Source organism: Hypanus sabinus, chromosome 31 (genome assembly GCF_030144855.1).
Source record: "Hypanus sabinus isolate sHypSab1 chromosome 31, sHypSab1.hap1, whole genome shotgun sequence".
NCBI classification, from domain to species: domain Eukaryota; kingdom Metazoa; phylum Chordata; class Chondrichthyes; order Myliobatiformes; family Dasyatidae; genus Hypanus; species Hypanus sabinus.
The window spans coordinates 31240619-31262043 of NC_082736.1; the positions used below are offsets into that span (position 1 = coordinate 31240619).

General features: G+C 53.5%; 1 protein-coding gene across 1 annotated transcript in view; it reads right to left on the reverse strand.

Annotated features, from left to right (window-relative positions):
• Positions 1-21425, reverse strand: part of slc8a4a (solute carrier family 8 member 4a) — a 152849-nt gene that overhangs the window by 34812 nt on the left and 96612 nt on the right. The window contains 3 exon segments of the mRNA XM_059955323.1: positions 5240-5339; positions 9981-10081; positions 13579-13685. Coding sequence (XP_059811306.1) covers positions 5240-5339; positions 9981-10081; positions 13579-13685 — 308 coding nt within the window.

The window sequence follows — 21425 nt, forward strand, 5'->3', positions numbered from 1 at the left end:
ATCCACCCTATCTGTTTCCCCCGGTCCTAGACAGCCCCACTATAGGAAACATGCTCTCCACATGCACTCTATCCGTGATGTCTGGTCCAAGACTCCCCCACTATAGGAAACATCCTCTCCACGTCCACTCTATCTGTGTCCTCTGGTCCTAGACTCGCCAACTATAGGAAACAACCTGTCCACGTCCACTCTATCTGTGCCCTCTGGTCCTGGACTCACCCACTATAGGAAACATCTTCTCCACGTCCACTCTATCTGTGTCCACTGGTCCTAGATACCCGCATTGTCGGAAACATCCTCTCCGCATCCACTCTACCTGTTCCCTCTGGTCCTAGACTCCCCACTATAGAAAACATCCTCTCCGCATCCACTCTATCTGTTCCCTCTGGTCCTAGATTCGCCCACTATAGGAAACATCCTCTCCACATCCACTCTATCTGTGTCCTCTGGTCCAACACTCCCCCAGTATACGAAACATCCTCTCCACATCCACCCTATCTGTTTCCCCCGGTCCTAGACAGCCCCACTATAGGAAACATGCTCTCCACATGCACTCTATCCGTGATGTCTGGTCCAAGACTCCCCCACTATAGGAAACATCCTCTCCACATCCAATCTCTCTGTGCCCTCTGGTCCTAGATACCCGCACTATAGGAAACATCCTCTGCACATCCACTCTATGGGTTCCCTCTGGTCCTAGACTCCCGCATGATTGGAAACATCCTCTCCAAATCCAATCTATCTGTGTCCTCTGGTCCTAGACTCGCCCACTATAGGAAACATCCTCTGCACATCCACTCTATGGGTTCCCTCTGGTCCTAGACTCCCGCATGTTTGGAAACATCCTCTCCACATTCACTCTATCTGTGTCCTCCGGTCCTAGACTCCCCCACTGCAGGAAACATCCTCCCCACATCCACTCTTTCTGTGCCCTCTGTCCAAGACTCTCCCACTATAGGAAACATCCTCTCCACACCCACTCTATCTGTTACCTCTGGTCCTAGTCTCCCCCAAAATAGGAATCATCCTGCCCACATCCACTCTATCTGTGCCCTCTGGTCCAACACTCCCCCACTATAGGAAACATCCTGTCTGCATCCACTCCATCTGTGTCCTCTGGTCCTGGACTCCCCCACTATTGGAAACATCCTCTCCACATCCACTCCATCTGTGTCCTCTGGTCCTGGACTCCCCCACTATTGGAAACATCCTCTCCACATCCACTCTATCTGTGCCCTCTGGTCCAACACTCCCCCACTATTGGAAACATCCTCTCCGCATCCACTCTGCCCGTGTCCTCTGGTCCCAGGCTCCCCCATTATAGCAAACATCCTCCCCAAATCCACACTATCTGTGTCCTCTGGTCCTAGACTCCTGCAGTATAGTAAATATCCCCTCCACTTCCACTCTATCTGTTTCATCAGGTCCTAGACTCCCCAAATATAGGAAACATCCCCTCCACATCCACTCTATCTGTTACCTCTGGTCCCAGGCTCCCCCACTATAGGAAACATCCTCTCCACATCCACTCTATCTGTGTCCTCTGGTCCTATACTCCCGCACTTTAGGAAACATCCCCTCCACATCCACTCTATCTGTTACCTCTGGTCCCAGGCTCCCCCACTATAGGAAACATCCTCTCCACATCCACTCTATCTGTGTCCTCTGGTCCTATACTCCCCCACTATAGCAAACATCTTCCCCACATCCACACTATCTGTGTCCTCTGGTCCTAGACTCCCCAAATATAGGAAACATCCTCTACACGTCCACTCTATCTGTGCCCTCTGGTCCTAGACTCGCCAGCTATAGGAAACATCCTCTCCACGTCCACTCTATCTGTGTTCACTGGTCCTAGACACCCGCACTGTTGGAAACATCCTCTCCGCATCCACTCTATCTGTGTCCTCTGGTCCTAGACTCCCTCAGTATAGGAAACATCCTAACCACATCCGCTCTATCTGTTCCCTCTCGTCCTGGATACCCCCACTACAGGAAATATCCTCTCCGCATGCACTCTATCTGTGCCCTCTGTCCAAGACTCTCCCACTATTGGAAACATCCTCTCCGCATCCACTCTATCTGTGCCCTCTGGTCCTAGACTCCCCCACTATAGGAGACATTCTCTCCACATCGACTCTATCTCTGCCCTCTGGTCCTAGACTCCCCCACTATAGGAAACATTCTCTCCGCGTCCACTCTATCTGTGTTCTCTGGTCGTAGACTCCCCCACTACTGGAAACATCCTCTCCACATCCACTCTATCTGTGTCCTCTTGTCCTAGTCTCCCCCACTGCAGGAAACATCCTCCCCACATCCACTCTATCTGTGTTCTCAGGTCCTAGACTCCCCCTGTATAGGAAACATCCCCTCCAAATCCACTCTAAATGTTACCTCTGGTCCTAGACTCCCCCATATAGGGATCATCCTCCCCACATCCACTCTATCTGTGCCCTCTGTCCAAGGCTCTCCCACTATAGGAAACATCCTGTCTGCATCCACTCCATCTGTGTCCTCTGGTCCTGGACTCCCCCACTATTGGAAACATCCTCTCCACATCCACTCCATCTGTGTCCTCTGGTCCTGGACTCCCCCACTATTGGAAACATCCTCTCCACATCCACTCTATCTGTGCCCTCTGGTCCAACACTCCCCCACTATTGGAAACATCCTCTCCGCATCCACTCTGCCTGTGTCCTCTGGTCCCAGGATCCTCCACTATAGCAAACATCCTCCCGAAATCCTCTCTATCTGTGTCCTCTGGTCCTAGACTCCCCGTCTATAGGAATCATCCTCTCCGCATCCACTCTATCTGTGCCCTCTGTCCAAGAGTCCCCCACTATAGGAATCATCCTTCCCACTTCCACTCTATCTGTGTCCTCTGGTCCTAGACTCCCCCACTGCCGGAAACATCCTCTCCACATCCACTCTATCCGTGTCCTCTGGTACTAGACTCCCGCACTATATGAAACATCCTCTCCACATCCACTGTATCTGGGTCCTCTGGTCCTAGGCTCCCCCACTGCCGGAAACATCCTCCCCAAATCCACACTATCTGTGTCCTCTGGTCCTAGACTCCTGCAGTATAGTAAATATCCCCTCCACTTCCACTCTATCTGTTTCATCAGGTCCTAGACTCCCCAAATATAGGAAACATCCCCTCCACATCCACTCTATCTGTTACCTCTGGTCCCAGGCTCCCCCACTATAGGAAACATCCTCTCCACATCCACTCTATCTGTGTCCTCTGGTCCTATACTCCCGCACTTTAGGAAACATCCCCTCCACATCCACTCTATCTGTTACCTCTGGTCCCAGGCTCCCCCACTATAGGAAACATCCTCTCCACATCCACTCTATCTGTGTCCTCTGGTCCTATACTCCCCCACTATAGCAAACATCTTCCCCACATCCACACTATCTGTGTCCTCTGGTCCTAGACTCCCCAAATATAGGAAACATCCTCTACACGTCCACTCTATCTGTGCCCTCTGGTCCTAGACTCGCCAGCTATAGGAAACATCCTCTCCACGTCCACTCTATCTGTGTTCACTGGTCCTAGACACCCGCACTGTTGGAAACATCCTCTCCGCATCCACTCTATCTGTGTCCTCTGGTCCTAGACTCCCTCAGTATAGGAAACATCCTCTATGCATCCACTGTATCTGTTCCCTCTGGTCGTAGACTCACCCAAAATAGGAATCATCCTAACCACATCCGCTCTATCTGTTCCCTCTCGTCCTGGATACCCCCACTACAGGAAATATCCTCTCCGCATGCACTCTATCTGTGCCCTCTGTCCAAGACTCTCCCACTATTGGAAACATCCTCTCCGCATCCACTCTATCTGTGCCCTCTGGTCCTAGACTCCCCCACTATAGGAGACATTCTCTCCACATCGACTCTATCTCTGCCCTCTGGTCCTAGACTCCCCCACTATAGGAAACATTCTCTCCGCGTCCACTCTATCTGTGTTCTCTGGTCGTAGACTCCCCCACTACTGGAAACATCCTCTCCACATCCACTCTATCTGTGTCCTCTTGTCCTAGTCTCCCCCACTGCAGGAAACATCCTCCCCACATCCACTCTATCTGTGTTCTCAGGTCCTAGACTCCCCCTGTATAGGAAACATCCCCTCCAAATCCACTCTAAATGTTACCTCTGGTCCTAGACTCCCCCATATAGGGATCATCCTCCCCACATCCACTCTATCTGTGCCCTCTGTCCAAGGCTCTCCCACTATAGGAAACATCCTGTCTGCATCCACTCCATCTGTGTCCTCTGGTCCTGGACTCCCCCACTATTGGAAACATCCTCTCCACATCCACTCCATCTGTGTCCTCTGGTCCTGGACTCCCCCACTATTGGAAACATCCTCTCCACATCCACTCTATCTGTGCCCTCTGGTCCAACACTCCCCCACTATTGGAAACATCCTCTCCGCATCCACTCTGCCTGTGTCCTCTGGTCCCAGGATCCTCCACTATAGCAAACATCCTCCCGAAATCCTCTCTATCTGTGTCCTCTGGTCCTAGACTCCCCGTCTATAGGAATCATCCTCTCCGCATCCACTCTATCTGTGCCCTCTGTCCAAGACTCCCCCACTATTGGAAACATCCTCTCCACATCCACTCCATCTGTGTCCTCTGGTCCTAGACTCCCCCACTGCCGGAAACATCCTCTCCACATCCACTCTATCCGTGTCCTCTGGTACTAGACTCCCGCACTATATGAAACATCCTCTCCACATCCACTGTATCTGGGTCCTCTGGTCCTAGGCTCCCCCACTGCCGGAAACATCCTCTCCACATCCACTCTATCCGTGTCCTCTGGTCCCAGGCTACCCCACTATAGGAAACATCCCCACCACTTCCACTCTATCTGTGTCCTCTGGTCCTAGACTCCCCCACTGCCGGAAACATCCACTCCACATCCACTCTATCGAGGCCTTTCACCATTCCATCGGTTTCAGTGCGGTCCCCCCCCCCATTGTTCTGAATTCCAGTGACTACAGGCCCAGAGCCATCGAACGCTCTTCATACGACGAGCCATTCAATCTCGGAATCGAGAAATTAACTTGAATGTGCCATCAAGTGCCCACCACCAACCGTGCCCAGGCCAGCTTCCCACAACTCGCCTTGGGCAGGAGGTTCTGAAGCCTGAAGTCCCAGCCCAGCATGACGAGGAACCCTCCCCACCCCAGCTCCGGAGCGCCCCCGACGCGTCCCACTCTGCTCACCGGCGCTGACCGTCACTGCTTTGACAAACTGCTCCCTCCAGCTGCTGCTGCTTACTGCCATTGCCAGGTTGGTCTTCTTGATCAGCTTGTCCACCGTGCTCTGCAGAGAGAGAGGGCGGTGGGTGAGAGAGCTCGAAGTCACAGCCCAGTGACGGGCCTTTCGGCCCAGCCGGCCGATGCTAGCCCAGCTCATCATTGGCCCTCCTTTCCTGTCCGATGTAGCCGTTAGCCCATTTACAGCATCCACAGTTCCTGCTACCCCCTGTAAGGTAGTTATACATTCTCCCCATGAAATGTCGTCTTCACGTCCGCTCTATCTATAGTACAGTGGTAAATTCTTAAGCTGGGGTGCCTAAGACTTTTTGTAGTAATTTTATGTATTGCACTGTACTGCTACATAACCATACGACAATTATAACACGGAAACAGGCCATCTCGGCCCTTCTAGTCCGTGCTGAACGCTTACTCTCACCTAGTCCCACCAACCCGCACTCAGCCCATAACCCTCCATTCTTTTCCTGTCCATATACCTATCCAATTTTACTTTAAATGAGAATCCCGAACCTGCCTCTACCACTTCTACTGGAAGCTCGTTCTGCACAGATACCACTCGCTGAGTAAAGAAGTTCCCCCTCGTGTTACCCTTAAACTTCCCCCCCCCCAACTTTCAAATCCTCTCTTCTTGTTTCGATCTCCCCTACTCTCAATGGAAAAAGCCTATCCACGTCAACTCTATCTATCCCCCTCATAATTTTAAATACCTCTATCAAGTCCCCCCTCACCCTTCTGCACTCCAAAGAATAAAGACATAACTTGTTCAATCTTTCCCTGTAACTTAGGTGCTGAAACCCAGGTAACATTCTAGTAAATCTTCTCTGTAATCTCTCTACAAAAAAAAACAAATTTCATGACATATAATAAACCTGATTCTGATATGGGTCTCTATTGTGGACTGGGAGTGGGAAGGGGGCGGGGAGGGGAGAGGGAAGCACCAGAGAGACATTCTGTAATGATCAGTAAACCAATTGTTTGGAATGTTATGCCCTTGCCCAGTGTCTCGGGGCTGGATGTATCTACACTCGACCCTGTCCCTCTGTTTCTGCCCCCCCGTCCCTCACCCTCGCCGCTCCCAACGTCCTTTGCTCCCGCCAGATTTACAAACTCGCTCTCCACCGCACGTTGGCAAACACAGCCCTGTATAGATGCGCACAAGTACTGTGGAGGTCTGTCCATCTGGGCATCTGTCGGGATGAAGGACGAGGGTAGGTAGATGGGGGGAGGGGACCGGTTGGATCCTGTTGGTCTGCGGCTGCACTGGCGTGTGTGACGAGGACGGCTTCACGCTATCTCCAGGAGAACATCCCGTGTACTGTCAGTCTACAGGCCCTGTCGCTCTCATGGACTTGGGCCAGGGTGATCTTCATGACTGTGTCTTTCTCTGCCATGGTGTCTATATCTGTTATATGTGCCATGTGTTGGGTGTGACTGCCGTACTGTGTTGTGCACCTTGTTTCGTTTGGCTGTGTACAGGTGTATGATTAAATTACAATAACCTGAAATTGAACTTGAGAAAGTCTGCGGGCTTTCCCAGTACAATCCTCGCTGATCTGACTTGACACAAGATGATGCTCTTCCCCGTATGTTTCGACCGCACGTCGGGCAAATAAGTTATCTTGCTCTTTGATCTGAGCGCCTTTTAAGTGTGCCTACCTCAAGCGTTTCCTCGGGCAGCCCGTTCCATAGACGGACCACCCTCTGTAGGGTAAAAAGCTCTTCTCGCGCTAAGCCGATATCGTCCGGTCCATTCCCTACCCATGGCGGGCAAGTGCCTGAGCAGTCACCCTATCTACGTATGTCCCTCACCGACTGCGGAGCTGATTCCTGACTACAGGACAGGGAAACCAACGGTCCTCGTCGGAGGATCAGAGTCAGCAACTTCCAATTCCTCCGTGTTATTTCTCAGCGTCTGTCCTGGGCCGTTACAAAGAAAGCACGGCACTGCCTCTGCTTCCTCAGGAGTTTGCCCGAAACTCTGACAAGCTTCTGCAGACGTGCGGTGCAGCGTGTACAGACTTGTTGTATCGCAGCCCGGTATGGAAACACCAACGCCCGCGAAAATCCGACAACATACGTGGATACCAGCATATCACGGGCAAAGCCCTCCCAGCCGATGAGCACATCTACATGAAACGCTGTCGCAGGAAAGCAGCGTCCATCGTCGGGGACTCCCACCACCCAGGCCATGCTCTCTTCTCACTGCTGCCATCAAGTAGAAGGTCCAGGAGCTTCAGACTCACACCACCAGGTTCAGGAACAGTTATCACCCCTCAACCATCAGGAAGGAGGTACAGGAGCCTCAGGTCCCACACCACCAGGTTCAGGAACAGTTATCACCCCTCAACCATCAGGAAGGAGGTACAGGAGCCTCAGGACCAACACCACCAGGTTCAGGAACAGTTATCACCCCTCAACCATCAGGAAGGAGGTACAGGAGCCTCAGGTCCCACACCACCAGGTTCAGGAACAGTTATCACCCCTCAACCATCAGGAAGGAGGTACAGGAGCCTCAGGACTCGCACCACCAGGTTCAGGAACAGTTATCACCCCTCAACCATCAGGAAGGAGGTACAGGAGCCTCAGGACCAACACTACCAGGTTCAGGAACAGTTACTACCCCTCAACCATCAGGAAGGAGGTACAGGAGCCTTAGGACCCACACCACCAGGTTCAGGAACAGTTACTACCCCTCAACCATCAGGAAGGAGGTACAGGAGCCTCAGGACCAACACCACCAGGTTCAGCAACAGTTATCACCCCTCAACCATCAGGAAGGAGGTACAGGAGCCTCAGGACCAACACCACCAGGTTCAGGAACAGTTACTACCTCTCAACCATCAGGCTCCTGAACCAAAGGGAATAACTTCACTCGCCCCGTCACTGACGTGTTCCCATAACCTACGGACTCACTTTCAAGGACTCTTCACCTCATGTTCTTGATATTTATTCCTATTTTTCTGTTTTAGTATTTGCAAAGTTTGTCGTCTTTTACCCTCTGGTTGTCCACTCTGTTGGTGCGGTCTGTCATCGATTCTATTATGGTTTTATTGATTATGCTCGCAAGAAAATGAATCACAGGGTTGTACACAGTAACATATGCTACTTGTACTTTGATAATAAATTTACTTAAAACTTTGAACACGATTTTGTCGTATATTTTTTAATATACACTCGGAGAATACCTCCTGTACCTAATAAAGAGGCCACTTGGCGTACGTCCGTGATCTTCCGCTGCTGTAGCCCGTCCGCTTCAAGGTTCGACGTGTTGTGTGTTCGGAGATGCTCTTCTGCACCCCACTGTTGTAACGGGTGGTTATTTGAGTTACTGTCGCCTTCCTGTCAGCTCGAACCAGTCTGGCCATTCTCTTCCGACCTCTCTAATTAACAAGGCACAGAACTGCCACTAACTAGATTTTGTTTTTCACACCATTCTCTGTAAACTCTGGAGACCATCGCGCGTGAAAATCCCAGCAGATTCTGAGATACTCAAATCACCCCATCTGGCACCAACAATCTCTCCATGGTCAATGTCATTTTGATCACTTCACTTCCCCCGTTCTGATGTTTGGTCTGAACAACAGCTGAACCTCTTGACCGTGTCCGTGTGCTTTTATGCGCTGAGTCACTGCCACCCGACTGGCTGATTATTTACATTAACGAGCAGGTGTACCTAATAAAGTGGCCATTGAGAGCTTGTTTCACATTAGGATTTATAATATATATTTTTAGGAGGGTGTAAATTTCACGACTTATCGTACCTCATCGGGGGCAAGAATGTGGGGTAAATGTGCACCTTTTCCGCCTTGGCGGGCCCGACTGGTCACCGTGACTTTGGGTAACGTGATTCAGTAAAAAAACGTTCGGTCTGACCGCTCCCTTGTTGTTCTTGCTCCGCGCACATATAGCACGTGATGTGAACCCAGCGGCCACTTTATTAGGTACCCCCCCCGTACAGCTGCTCGTTGATGCAAATATCCAGTCAGCCAATCACGTGGCAGCAACACGATGCATCAAAGCACGCCGACACGGTCAAGAGGTCCCGTCGTTGTTCAGACCGAGCGTCAGAACGGGGGAGGAATGTGATCTGAGTGACTTTCACCGTGCAATAACAAACTTCACGGCATATTCTGGTGACAATAAGCCTGATTCTGATTCCGAATGGTTGTTGGCGCCAGATGGGGTGGTCTGAGTATCTCAGAAACTGCTGGGATTTTCACCCACAACAATGTCTAGGGTTTACAGAGAATGGTGCAGAAAAACAAAAATAAAACATCCAGTGGACGGCAGTTCTGTGGGTGAAGACACCCCATTAACGAGAGAGGTCGGAGGAGAATGGCCAGACTGGTTCAAGCTGACAGGAAGGTGACAGTAACTCAAATAACCACCCATTACAACAGTGGGGTGCAGAAGAGCATCTCCGAATGCACAACACGTCGAACCGTGAAGTGGACGGGCCACAGCAGCAGAAGATCACGAACGTACACTTAGTGGAACTTAGTGAGCGTACACGGGGGGAACCTAATAGTTCAGTGATTTAGATTCCTCTGCTTTATAAAGACCTGATCTTCTTCAACTCCATCCCTGACCAAGTCGCTCGAGTCCCAGCGCACCTTACTAAGCCTCCTCTTCAACAGCCCACCCTCCACCCAAATGCCCTTCCCACTGATGACCGTGGGGGCCTCACCTTAAACTCGTAGGACTCCTCTATGATGATCTCCATCTTAAGGTGCTCCCCGAGGCAGGGGCACCCTTGCTGGGCCGGGTCCTCCGTCGCGCCCGAGCCATCTGAGGGAAAAGCCCACAGGTTGGTTGGAGTACACTGAGGAGGGAGCGATGTGCCCTGGGGGGGGGGAGAGACAGCAGGGAGGGGCGCCAAGGCAAGGAGAGACAGTGAGTAGCACCAAGGGAGGGGTGGCGAGGAGGGCGCACTGAGGGATAGGTGGCGAGGAGGGCGCACTGAGGGATAGGTGGTGAGGAGGGAGCACCGAGGGAAGGGCAGTGAGGAGGGAGCACCAAGAGAGGGGCAGCGAGGAGGGAGCGCCGAGGGAGGGGCAGCGAGGAGGGGCTGCCGAGAGAGGAGTGGTGAGGAGGGAGTGCTGATGGAGGGGTGCCGAGAGGGGCAACGAGGAGTGAGCGCCGAGAGAGGGGCGGTGAGGAGGGAGTGCTGATGGAGGGACAACGAGGAGGGTGTGCCAAGAGAGGGGCAGTGAGGAGGGAGCACCGAGGGATAGACAGCGAGGAGGGAGCACCGAGGGATAGACAGCGAGGAGGGAGCACCGAGGGATAGACAGCGAGGAGTGGATGCGACCAACGGTTTCAAGAGGTTCTAGGATCGCCAAACAAGACTGAACTTTTACCACAAGAGATGCTGGCGCTGGAAATCCAGAGAAACACACACGAGGTGCTGGAGGAACTCAGCAGGCTGGGCAGGAGCTCCCGAGGGCCTCCGGAGAGGGAGATACTGCATCCAGGGTAGGCTTGCTAGCCTCCACTCACCTATCACCAGACTGGGATACAACTGAGTTCCCCCAGTGCTCCCAAAGAGAATTCACCAGATACACTGCACCCACCCCCACCCCCACCCCCGTCCTGTGAATGAAGACTGCCCCCTTCCCTCTCTCCTTATCCTGGGAGCTGGACGTCCTGACAGGGAAGCAGCGTTCCCGGTTCCCATCCCTGCGGAGCTTGGCTCCAAACATCAGGGAGCGCGGACATCGGACCAGGGCGTCCCGGGGTGAGGTGGGGGGGGACCGGGACAGCACAAAACGCTCGAGTTCCCAGCAGGTCGGGCAGCCACTGTGAAGATGGACACAGAATTCCCATTTCGGCTCACCGGGCTTCCATCAGATCCGGGTCAAAAATAAAGGAGCGGCTAAGTAGTTTATGGCCAGTCGGGGTTCAATTCCCACCGATGTCGGTAAGGTGTTTATACAGATCGTACAGAGAGGAAGGCTTTGGGAAATCAATAAGGGTGAAAGAGTATGGGGAAAATTTACAAGGGTGTCGTCGAGTTTTAAGGAAAGATTGAATAGGTTAGAACGTTATTCCTTGGAGTGCAGAGGATTGAGAGGAGATTTGATAGTGGTGTACAAAATTATGAGGGGTATAGATAGGGTAAATGCAGACAGGCTTTTTCACTGAGTTTGGGTGGAACTACAACCAGAGGTCACGGGTTAAGGGTGAAAGGTGAGAAGTTTAAGGGGAGCATGCAGGGGAAACTTCTTCACTCGGAGGGTGGTGAGAGAGTGGAACGAGCTGCCAGCACATGGGGTGGATGCCAGCTTGATTTCAAAGTTCAAGAGAAGTTTGGATAGGCACATGGATGGGAGGGGTATGGAGGGCAGTGCAGGTCGAGGCATTTTAAATGGTTCTCCCATAGACTAGATGGGCCGAAGGGCCCGTTCTGTGCTGTACTTTTCTATGACTCTATTAGAAGTAGGGAGGTGATGTTTTCAGTTTGGTGAGGTCACACTGATCTTTTTTTTAAGGATGGACGCCAGTGGGGCTGCCCTGTCATTGTTAAACATTCTTCTTGTCTAGTAAGGTAGATTTGGCCTCAGAGTCTACCCTGTTCCTTACAGTCTACGCACTGCACTTCCTCTGGAACGCTTTATTCTGCAGCCTGTTATTGTTTTTCCCTTGTCCTACCTCCATGTACTGATGAGATGCAATCAAAGATGGTAATCAAAACAAACTCCGTATGGAAGCAAACTTCCCAATTGAAAGACATGGGATAGGAAAGGTTCGGAGGGATATGGGTAGGCTCCACGGTCAGCGTGGCCTGTTTCTGTGTTGTATCTGAGGCAGAGGGATGGGAGGAGGAGGAATGGAGGGTCTGGAACAAGGGGAGTGTGGTGAACTATGTGCCTGTCTGGACACGCCCCCTGCTGACTGCTCCTGTGGCTCCTCCCACAGGCCCCTGTATAAAGGCGATCTGAGGCCTGACGCTCGGCCTCAGTCTCCAGGTCATAGTATGATGGACACTCACTCCTGGTTCCTTCTTCCAGTCAATAAAAGCCGATATCTCGCCTACGTCTCAGTGTGAGTTATTGATGGTGCATCAGGGAGTGAGCGGCCCATGGTGGTTGAGCTAACCGAGGGTGGCAAAGGGCACAGTGAGAGCTTCTGGGGGAAAGCAGTGACGAAGGGGTGGACATTGGACTGGAGCCACTGACCACAACTGCAGAGGGGAGGGAGGGAGAGAGAGGGAGAGGGAGAAGGGGAGAGGGGGAGGGAGAGGGAGAAGGGACGAGTGAGAGAGACAGAGAGAGAGAATGAGAGCCAGTACACCAGAGAGCAAGGAAGAGAGACAGAGAGAGAGGCAGGGAGAGAGCGAGTCACTCTCACACCATCAGAGATTGTAAAAGAGAGAGAGAAAGTCACATACACGCAGAGTCAGAGAGAGAGATAGACAGACAGAGAGAGATTTAGTGTGTGAAGTTTGTACATTCTCTTTATCACCAGGTTAATGGTGGGGGAGTAAGTTGTGGGGAGAATTTCAAAACATGGAATAGTGTAAATGAGTTGATAACCAGCACAGACTTGACAGGCCAAAGGGCCTGTTTATGTACGGTATGACTGAAGAAGCTCAGAGATTACCCCGAGGAATAAAACTAACTGAGAGCCAGGCTGTACAGACCCACGGTTGAGTTCGGAAAGCTGTAAAGGGCCAAGTCAGAAGTAGATTCGCCCATCTTTGGGCCTTTTAAATCAACTTAATCCGAGCTGTACGATCGATCTGTTCACACACGGTGAACAGTGAGGTCTCCTCCCTGTGGTGTCCTGGGATGTTACATCGTGTAAGACGTTGGTGAGGCCTAATTTGGAGCATCGTGTGCAGTTTCGGTCACTGACCTACAGGAAAGGTTGAAAGAGCGCAGAGAAAGTTTTCAAGGATGTTGCTGGGACTTGAGGACCTGAGTAACCGGGAAAAGGGTGAATAGGTGAGGACTTCATTTCCTGGAGTGTAACAGAATGAGGGCAAGTTTGTTAGAAGTATGCAGAATTATGAGGGATGTAGATAAGGTGAACGCAAGCAGGCTTTTTCCCCCTCATAGAAGTCGGGCGAGACTAGAACTAGAGGTCATGGGTTAAGGGTGAAAGGCAAAAAGTTTAAGGGGAACACGAGGCCTAGTACGGACTAGATGGGACGAAGGGCCTGTCCCTGTACTGTAAGTTTTCGATGGCTCTGTTCTGGCTCCCAGGAACTCTGGGAGGTGCCGGGTCCTCGGTTCCCCTGGCGACCGCTGCTCGAGCCTCACCAGGCCCCTGCGGGGACTCACCTGTCTGACACTTGCCGTCCACCAGCTTTGGCTGCCCCAGCTCGATGAAGAAGTTCTTGTTCTTCTCGTATTCCTCGTCATCGATAATCTGCACTTCAATGGTCTTCCTGGCAGGGGGGGGGGAGAGAGAGAGAGAGGTCAGAGGCGTCCTTCCTGCCCGCCCGAACGCATCCCAGCTCGATACGGCAAATGCAACGCACGTACTCCGTTTCGAGAACTCTACAACGCGCCTTCTCGTGGGCTGCCGTGGTCCTTATGCCCACTTCCTGCAGAAGGTGGTTCGTCATCTCCTTCTGGGCAATGTCTTCACTCAATGGGTGACCCCCAGCCATTATCAATACCCTTCAGAGATGGTCCAGCCTGGCGTCAGTGGTCACAGAACCAGGACTTGTGATATGGACCAGCTCCCTATACCTCCTGCTCCCATGGGTCCACGTGACCCTGATCGGAGGGGGTGCTATGCCTCGCCCGAGGGTGACCTGCAGGCCAGCAGAGGGAAGGAGCTCCTTACACCTCCTTTGGCATCTCCACCCCACCATGAAGTCTCAGAAGTTCTACTGCATCTATATTTATTTATTTAGTGATACAGTGCAGAACAGGCCCCTCCCCGGCCCAACAGGCTGCCTGGCCAGCAACCCACCGGTTTTACCCTAGCCGAGTCAGCGGACGGTTCACGATGGCCGATTAACCTACTAACCGGTACGTGGGGGGAGACCGGGGCAACGAGACTTCATTAGGAGCTTGAGGGGATTTGGTTTGTCACCAAAGATTCTTGCAAATTTCTACAGATGTACCGCGAAGAGCGTTCTGACTGGCTGTATCACTGTCTGGTATCGGGGCTATTGCACAGGACCGAAATAAGCTGCAGAGAGTTGTAAACTCAGTCAGCTACATCATGCGCACCAGCCTCCATAGTATCCAGGACATCTCCCAGGAGCGATGCCTCAAAAGGCAGGGTCCATCATTAAGGACCCTCATCACCCAGGCATGCCCTCTTCTCATTGCTACCATCAGGGAGGAGGTACAGGAGCCTGAAGACACACACTCAACGATTCAGGAACAGCTTCTTCCTCTCTGCCATCAGGGAGGAGGTACAGGAGCCTGAAGGCACACACTCAACGATTCAGGAACAGCTTCTTCCCCTCTGCCATCAGGGAGGAGGTACAGGAGCCTGAAGACACACACTCAACGATTCAGGAACAGCTTCTTCCCCTCTGCCATCAGGGAGGAGGTACAGGAGCCTGAAGACACACACTCAACGATTCAGGAACAGCTTCTTTCCCTCTGCCATCTGATTTCTGAATGGACATTGAACCCATGAACACTACCTCACTACTTCTTTGCACTATTTATTTAATCTACTGTAATTCACTACTATCTGTTAATTAATTCACAGTTTTTTTTCTATTATCACGTTTCGCATCGTACTGCTGCCGCAAAGTTAACAAATTTCACGACGTACACCAGTGGTGATAAACCCGATTCTTGGTACACACGACGAGAAGACCAGCAAAACCCACAATCCACCCTCAGTGGAAAAAGCATTTACCCTATCCACACCCCTCATGATTTTGTCTACCTCTATCAAATCTCCCCCTCAATCTTCTACACTCCAAGGAATAAAGTCCTAACCTTTTCAATCTTTCCTTATAACTCAGGTCCTCCAGACCCAGCAACGTCCTTGTAAATTTGCTCTGTGCTCTTTCAACCTTATTTACATCTTCCCCGTAGGTAGGCAACCAAAACTTCACACGAGACTCCAAATTAGGCCTCACTGATGTCTTGTACAACTTCAACATATCATCCCATCTCCTGTACCCGATATTTATGAAGGCCAAAAGCTTTCTTAATGACCCTGTCTACCTGTGACGCCACTTTCAATGGATTATGGACCTGTATTCCCAGAACCCTTTGCTCTGCCACACTCCTCAATGCCCGACCACTCACTGTGTACCTCCTACCCCGGTTCACCTCCTAAAGTGCAACAACCTCCCCTTCCCGATTTCTGACCAACCCCTCACTTCTTAGCCCCCAGGTCTCTCCTCCCCCCAGCAGTAGGCTTCTGAGCCGGAATCTCTTCGAGGATGGCAAGTTGGCGCAGTGGATGGGCCATCAGCTGCAATACCGTAAACCCGGTTTCCATTCCCGCCACTGTACGTTCTCCCCGTGTGGGTGTCCTCTGGGGGCTCCGGTTCCCTCCCACCTTCCAAAGACACGCGGGGCAAACCGTGTCGGTGACCAGAGGACAGAGGAGTGGCGAGGCTCGCGGGCACCCTCTGCACATCCTCGGACTGTCACACCTACATCGGAACACACAGGGCGCAAATTCCCTGTACGTTTCGATGTACACATCGACAAATAACCTTTTTAAAGATTCCTTAATATATAAAAGGAGTGCCAAGGGCGGGGGGAGGGGTGGGTTTGATGGATGGGGCATGAACAACACCTCTTACCCCCACGCCAAAATCTGTACATCCCTCAGGAACTGTTTCCCACTGGACACGGAGCGGGGGGAGGTCTAGGAAAGGGTGACAGTCGGCTCCATCGAGGGCAGTAGCCTCCCCAGCATCGAGAACACCTTCAAAGGGCGAAGCCTCGACAATGTGAGGACATGCCCTGGTCTCATCAGGAAGGAGATTCAGGAGTCCGAAGACGATTCAGGAACAGCTTCTTCCCCTCCGCCATCCGATTTCTGAATGGGCATTGAACCTCACCAGGTTCAGGAACAGTTACTACCCCTCAACCATCAGGCTCTTGAACCAAAGGGGATAACTACACTCGTCCATTGAGATGCTCCCACAACCAGTGATCTCACTTTAAGGACACTAAGTTCTCATTCTTTATTGCTATTTATTTATATTTGCATTTGCACAGTTTGTTGTCTTCTGCCCTCTGGTTGATCATTCGTCGATCCTGTTACAGTTACTATTCTGTAGGTCACCTGAGGATGCCCGCAGGGAAATGAACCTCAGGTTTGTATGTGGTGACGTGTAAGTACTCTGATAATAAATCTTACTTTGAACTTTGAGTCGGGCAGGGAAAGAGTGGGCTGGGGGGGGGCAAGAATGCTCATGAGGGGCAGGTTAATTACCATTGGAGTGGGAGGGGTTTGACCTTGACCCTCTGGCCTGGGGTCAGGGGTATGTTGGGGTGGAGCCTATGAACAGTGGGCGGTCGAGGGTCTGTGAGGGCAGAAGCCCGGTGTGGCGGTTTAGCGTTCCTATCTCCCCACGTGATCCCCTTCTTCTGCACGACATCGCTCTTCCTCCCCTCACTCTGAAATCCCTCTCCTTCCCCCCTCCCCGTTTCCTATTCCTGCTCTCCAACATCCTCAAAGTTCAAAGTAGAGCTTATTATCAGAGTATGGACACGTATATTCCACATACAACCCTGGCAACTACACAGAACAGTAACTGTTCTCACTCTCTGTATCTCCCACTCGCAATCTCCCTTGCCCCTGCTCTCTCTTTCCTCTCCCTCTAGCTTTTGCTCTCAACCTCTTCCCTTCATTCCTCTTCCTATCTCTTGCTTCCTCTTTCTCTCTCCCGCCCTCTGTCTCTTCCTCTCCCTTGCCCTTCCTCTCTCACCCCCTCCCTCCGTCCTTTCTCTCCCTTGCCCTCTCATTCTCCCTCCCTCTTTCTCTCTCTCGTCCTCTCACTCTCCCTTGCCCACTCGTCCCCCTCTCTCTCGTCCTATCACTCTCTCTCACCCTCTCTTTCTCTCCCTTGCCCTCTCGTCCCCCTCTCTCTTGTCCTATCACTCAAACTTGCCCACTCTCTCTCACCCTCTCTCTCTCTCCCTTACCCTCTCGTCCTCCTCTCTCTTGTCCTATTACTCAAACTTGCCCACTCTCTCTCACCCCCTCTCTCTCTCCCTTGCCCAATCACTCAACCTTGCCCACTCTCTCTCACCCTCTCTTTCTCTCCCTTACCCTCTCGTCCCCCTCTCTCTCTCCCTTGCCCTCTCGTCCCCCTCTCTCTTGTCCTATCACTCAACCTTGCCCACTCTCTCACCCTCTTTCTCTCCCTTGCCCTCTCGTCCCCCTCTCTCTCGTCCTAACACTCTCCCTTGCCCACTCCCTCTCACCCTCTCTCCCACTCATCCTCTTTCTCTCTCTCCGTGTCTCTCGTCCTCTCATTCTCCCTTGCCCTCCCTTTTTCTCTCCCTCTTGCCCCACCCCTCTTTCTGTCTCTCCCCCCTCACTCTCCTTCTCTCTCTTCCCTTCTCTATCTTGTTCCCTCTCTCACTTTCTGTCTGTCTCTCTCTCTTTTCCCCGCTCCGAGTTGTTTATCAGCTGCTGCAATTCCGCCAGGAGACGCGTCCCAAAACCCCAGGGGCCACCGTGACACTCTCCAAGTGCCCAAAACACGGCTCCGTGTTACACACACACACACACAGAGCACAGTGCAACAACAGGCAGTCGAGAGACGGCTTCACCCTACCAACACCCCCTCCCGTATCTGATGTGAGAACTGCACCGGAGGGGGGGGGGGGGGAGAGTGGCGGCCACAACCAGACCCCGTTACCTCTCGGCCAGCGAGGAGCGAGCTGAGGCCAAGTCCCTGTTGTGAGAAAGACAATCCACGGGGGAGGAACACGATTGCCGCGGGACAGCGACAGACATCTCCCCCGGGCCTCGGGGCGCACGCTCGCCTGCTCCGGCTCGTTAACACGCTTTGTTAACTGAAGACTTTAAGCATCGCCTCCACTTGCCACACCTCCTTCGGAACGCGCCGTTTGCGCCGGCTGGGCAGCACGCGGGTGCCGCCACGTTTCTGGCGCCGACACAGCGCGCCCGCAACCTGTCCTGACTCCAACCTGCGCGTCTTTGGACCGCGGCAGGAAACCGGGGCACCCAGAGGGGACCCACGCGGTCACAGGGAGAACGTCCTTACAGACGGCGGTGGGGATTGAACCCCGGGTCCCGGGCCCTGCAAAGCATTGTGCTATCGAATGGCTCGATGGGCCAAATGGCCGACTCCTGCCCTTTTTCTGATGTTTGGTGTTTCTGATGATGTGCATTAGTGCTGTTCCCACCGCTCGGCACTCCCTCCTGTGGTATGGCACTTCCTCCTCAACTCCCCTCCTCTGGTGTGCCACTCCCTCCTCACTGCCTCTCCCACAGAGCATAGCTCCCTCCTCACCGCCCCTCCCGCGGTAGAGCGCTCCCTCCTCAGCCTCTCTCACAGTGCGTAGCTCCCTGCTCACCGTCCCTCCTGCAGCACAATGCTCCCTCCTCACCGCCTCTCCCACAGCGCGTAGCTCCCTCCTCACCGCCCCTCCCACGGTAGTGCTCACTCCTCACCGTCCCTCCTGCAGCACAATGCTCCCTCCTCACCGCCTCTCCCACAGTGCGTAGCTCCCTCCTCACCGTCCCTCCCACGGTAGTGCTCACTCCTCACCGTCCCTCCCATGGTAGTGCTCACTCCTCACCGTCCCTCCCACGGTAGTGCTCACTCCTCACCGTCCCACCTGCAGCACAATGCTCCCTCCTCACCGCCTCTCCCACTGCGCGTAGCTCCCTCCTCACCGCCTCTCCCACAGTGCATAGCTCCCTCCTCACCGCCCCTCCCACGGTAGAGTGCTCACTCCTCACCGTCCCTCCTGCAGCACAATGCTCCCTCCTCACCGCCTCTCCCACAATGCGTAGCTCCCTCCTCACCGCCCCTCCCACGGTAGAGTGCTCACTCCTCACCGTCCCTCCTGCAGCACAATGCTCCCTCCTCACCGCCTCTCCCACGATGCGTAGCTCCCTCCTCACCGCCCCTCCCACGATAGAGCGCTCACTCCTCACCGTCCCTCCTGCAGCACAATGCTCCCTCCTCACCGCCTCTCCCACAGTGCGTAGCTCCCTCCTCACCGCCCCTCCCACGGTAGTGCTCACTCCTCACCGTCCCTCCTGCAGCACAATGCTCCCTCCTCACCGCCTCTCCCACAGTGCGTAGCTCCCTCCTCACCGCCCCTCCCACGGTAGTGCTCACTCCTCACCGTCCCTCCCACGGTAGTGCTCACTCCTCACCGTCCCTCCCACGGTAGTGCTCACTCCTCACCGTCCCACCTGCAGCACAATGCTCCCTCCTCACCGCCTCTCCCACTGCGCGTAGCTCCCTCCTCACCGCCTCTCCCACAGTGCGTAGCTCCCTCCTCACCGCCCCTCCCACGGTAGTGCTCACTCCTTACCGCCCCTCCCACGGTAGTGCTCACTCCTCACCGTCCCTCCCACGGTAGTGCTCACTCCTCACCGTCCCTCCCACGGTAGTGCTCACTCCTCACCGTCCCACCTGCAGCACAATGCTCCCTCCTCACTGCTTCTCCCACTGCGCGTAGCTCCCTCCTCACCGCCTCTCCCACAGTGCGTAGCTCCCTCCTCACCGCCCCTCCCACGGTAGTGCTCACTCCTCACCGCCCCTCCCACGGTAGTGCTCACTCCTCACCGTCCCTCCCACGGTAGTGCTCACTCCTCACCGTCCCACCTGCAGCACAATGCTCCCTCCTCACCGCCTCTCCCACTGCGCGTAGCTCCCTCCTCACCCCACCTGAACGAGAGGTATATGCTGGAGAGTGAGTAATCTCCAAACAGTCTGTCAGGGGAGGGAAACACTCCCCCCCGCCCCCCGAGCGCAAACATCTGCCACCTGCAGGTGAACTTTCCCCTCCCTCCCATCACCAATCTGACCATTACGCCCCTTCCCACTGCCCTAATCAGAACAGGCACTCAAAGCCCCCCTGGTTAGCCGGCACCCCCAGAGTCCCTGCCCGCTCCGTCACCTCCCCCCGCACCAGTAAAGCTCCCGCCTCGTTCCAGAGCAGACGGCCTCTCCCCACGGCAACTTGCCTCGTTTAGACAGACAGTAAGTCTTGCTCTCTGGGGCACCCCTCCAATAAGTGAGGCACTTCCCTCCCGGTTAAATGAAAAAGTTAGATTTGTGGTTGACTTGTTTATATCAAACATTCACAAACAGCTCTATTTATAATGTCCAGCAATCCGAGAAACAGGCCTCTGGAAGGTGGGTAAAGAACATAGATCACAGAAAATCGAAGGCACATTACAGGCCCTTCGGCCCACAATGTTGTGCTGACCATGTAACCGATTTGAGCAGCTGCCTGGAATTACCCTACCGCATAGCCCTCCATTGAGGGAAGGCAAAGTGAAAATCGAGTCAGTGATTTATGAGGCTCGGGGAGAGGGGGGGATGGGTGAGGGAGCTGAAGGAGGGTGTACCAGGAATAGTGAGGGAGGGAGAGGATGGTGACCATAAGATATAGGAGCAGAAGTTCGGCCCATCGAGACTGCTCTGCCATTCAATCATGGGCTGATCCAATTCTTCCCGTCATCCCCACTCCCCTGCCTTCTCCCCAGACCCTTTGATGCCCTGGCTAATCGAGAACCTATCTATCTCTGCCTTAAATGCACCCAATGACTTGGCCTCCACAGCCGCTCGTGGCAACAAATTCCACAGATTTACCACCCCGACTAAAGTAATTTCTCCGCATTTTTGTTCTAAATGGACGTCCTTCAATCCTGAAGTCGTGCCCTCTTGTCCTAGACTCCCCTACCATGGGAAATAACTTTGCGGTGAGGGTGGGGGGGGAGAGATGGAGAGTGAGGGTGAGGGTGAATGTGAGAAAGAGGGGGAGAGAGGGAGCGGAAAGGGGCGAGGGACCGGACTTGAGAGAGGGAGGGGGCAAGGGGTAGGGAGAGGTCAAGGGAAAGGGAGAGGGAGGAGGCAAGAGGAAGGAGAGGGGGAGAGAGGGAGAGGAAAGGGGTGAGGGACCGGACGAGAGAGGGAGGAGGCAAGGGGAGGGTAACATCAGAGGAGACGGTGAGAGTGAGGGAGAGGGATTTG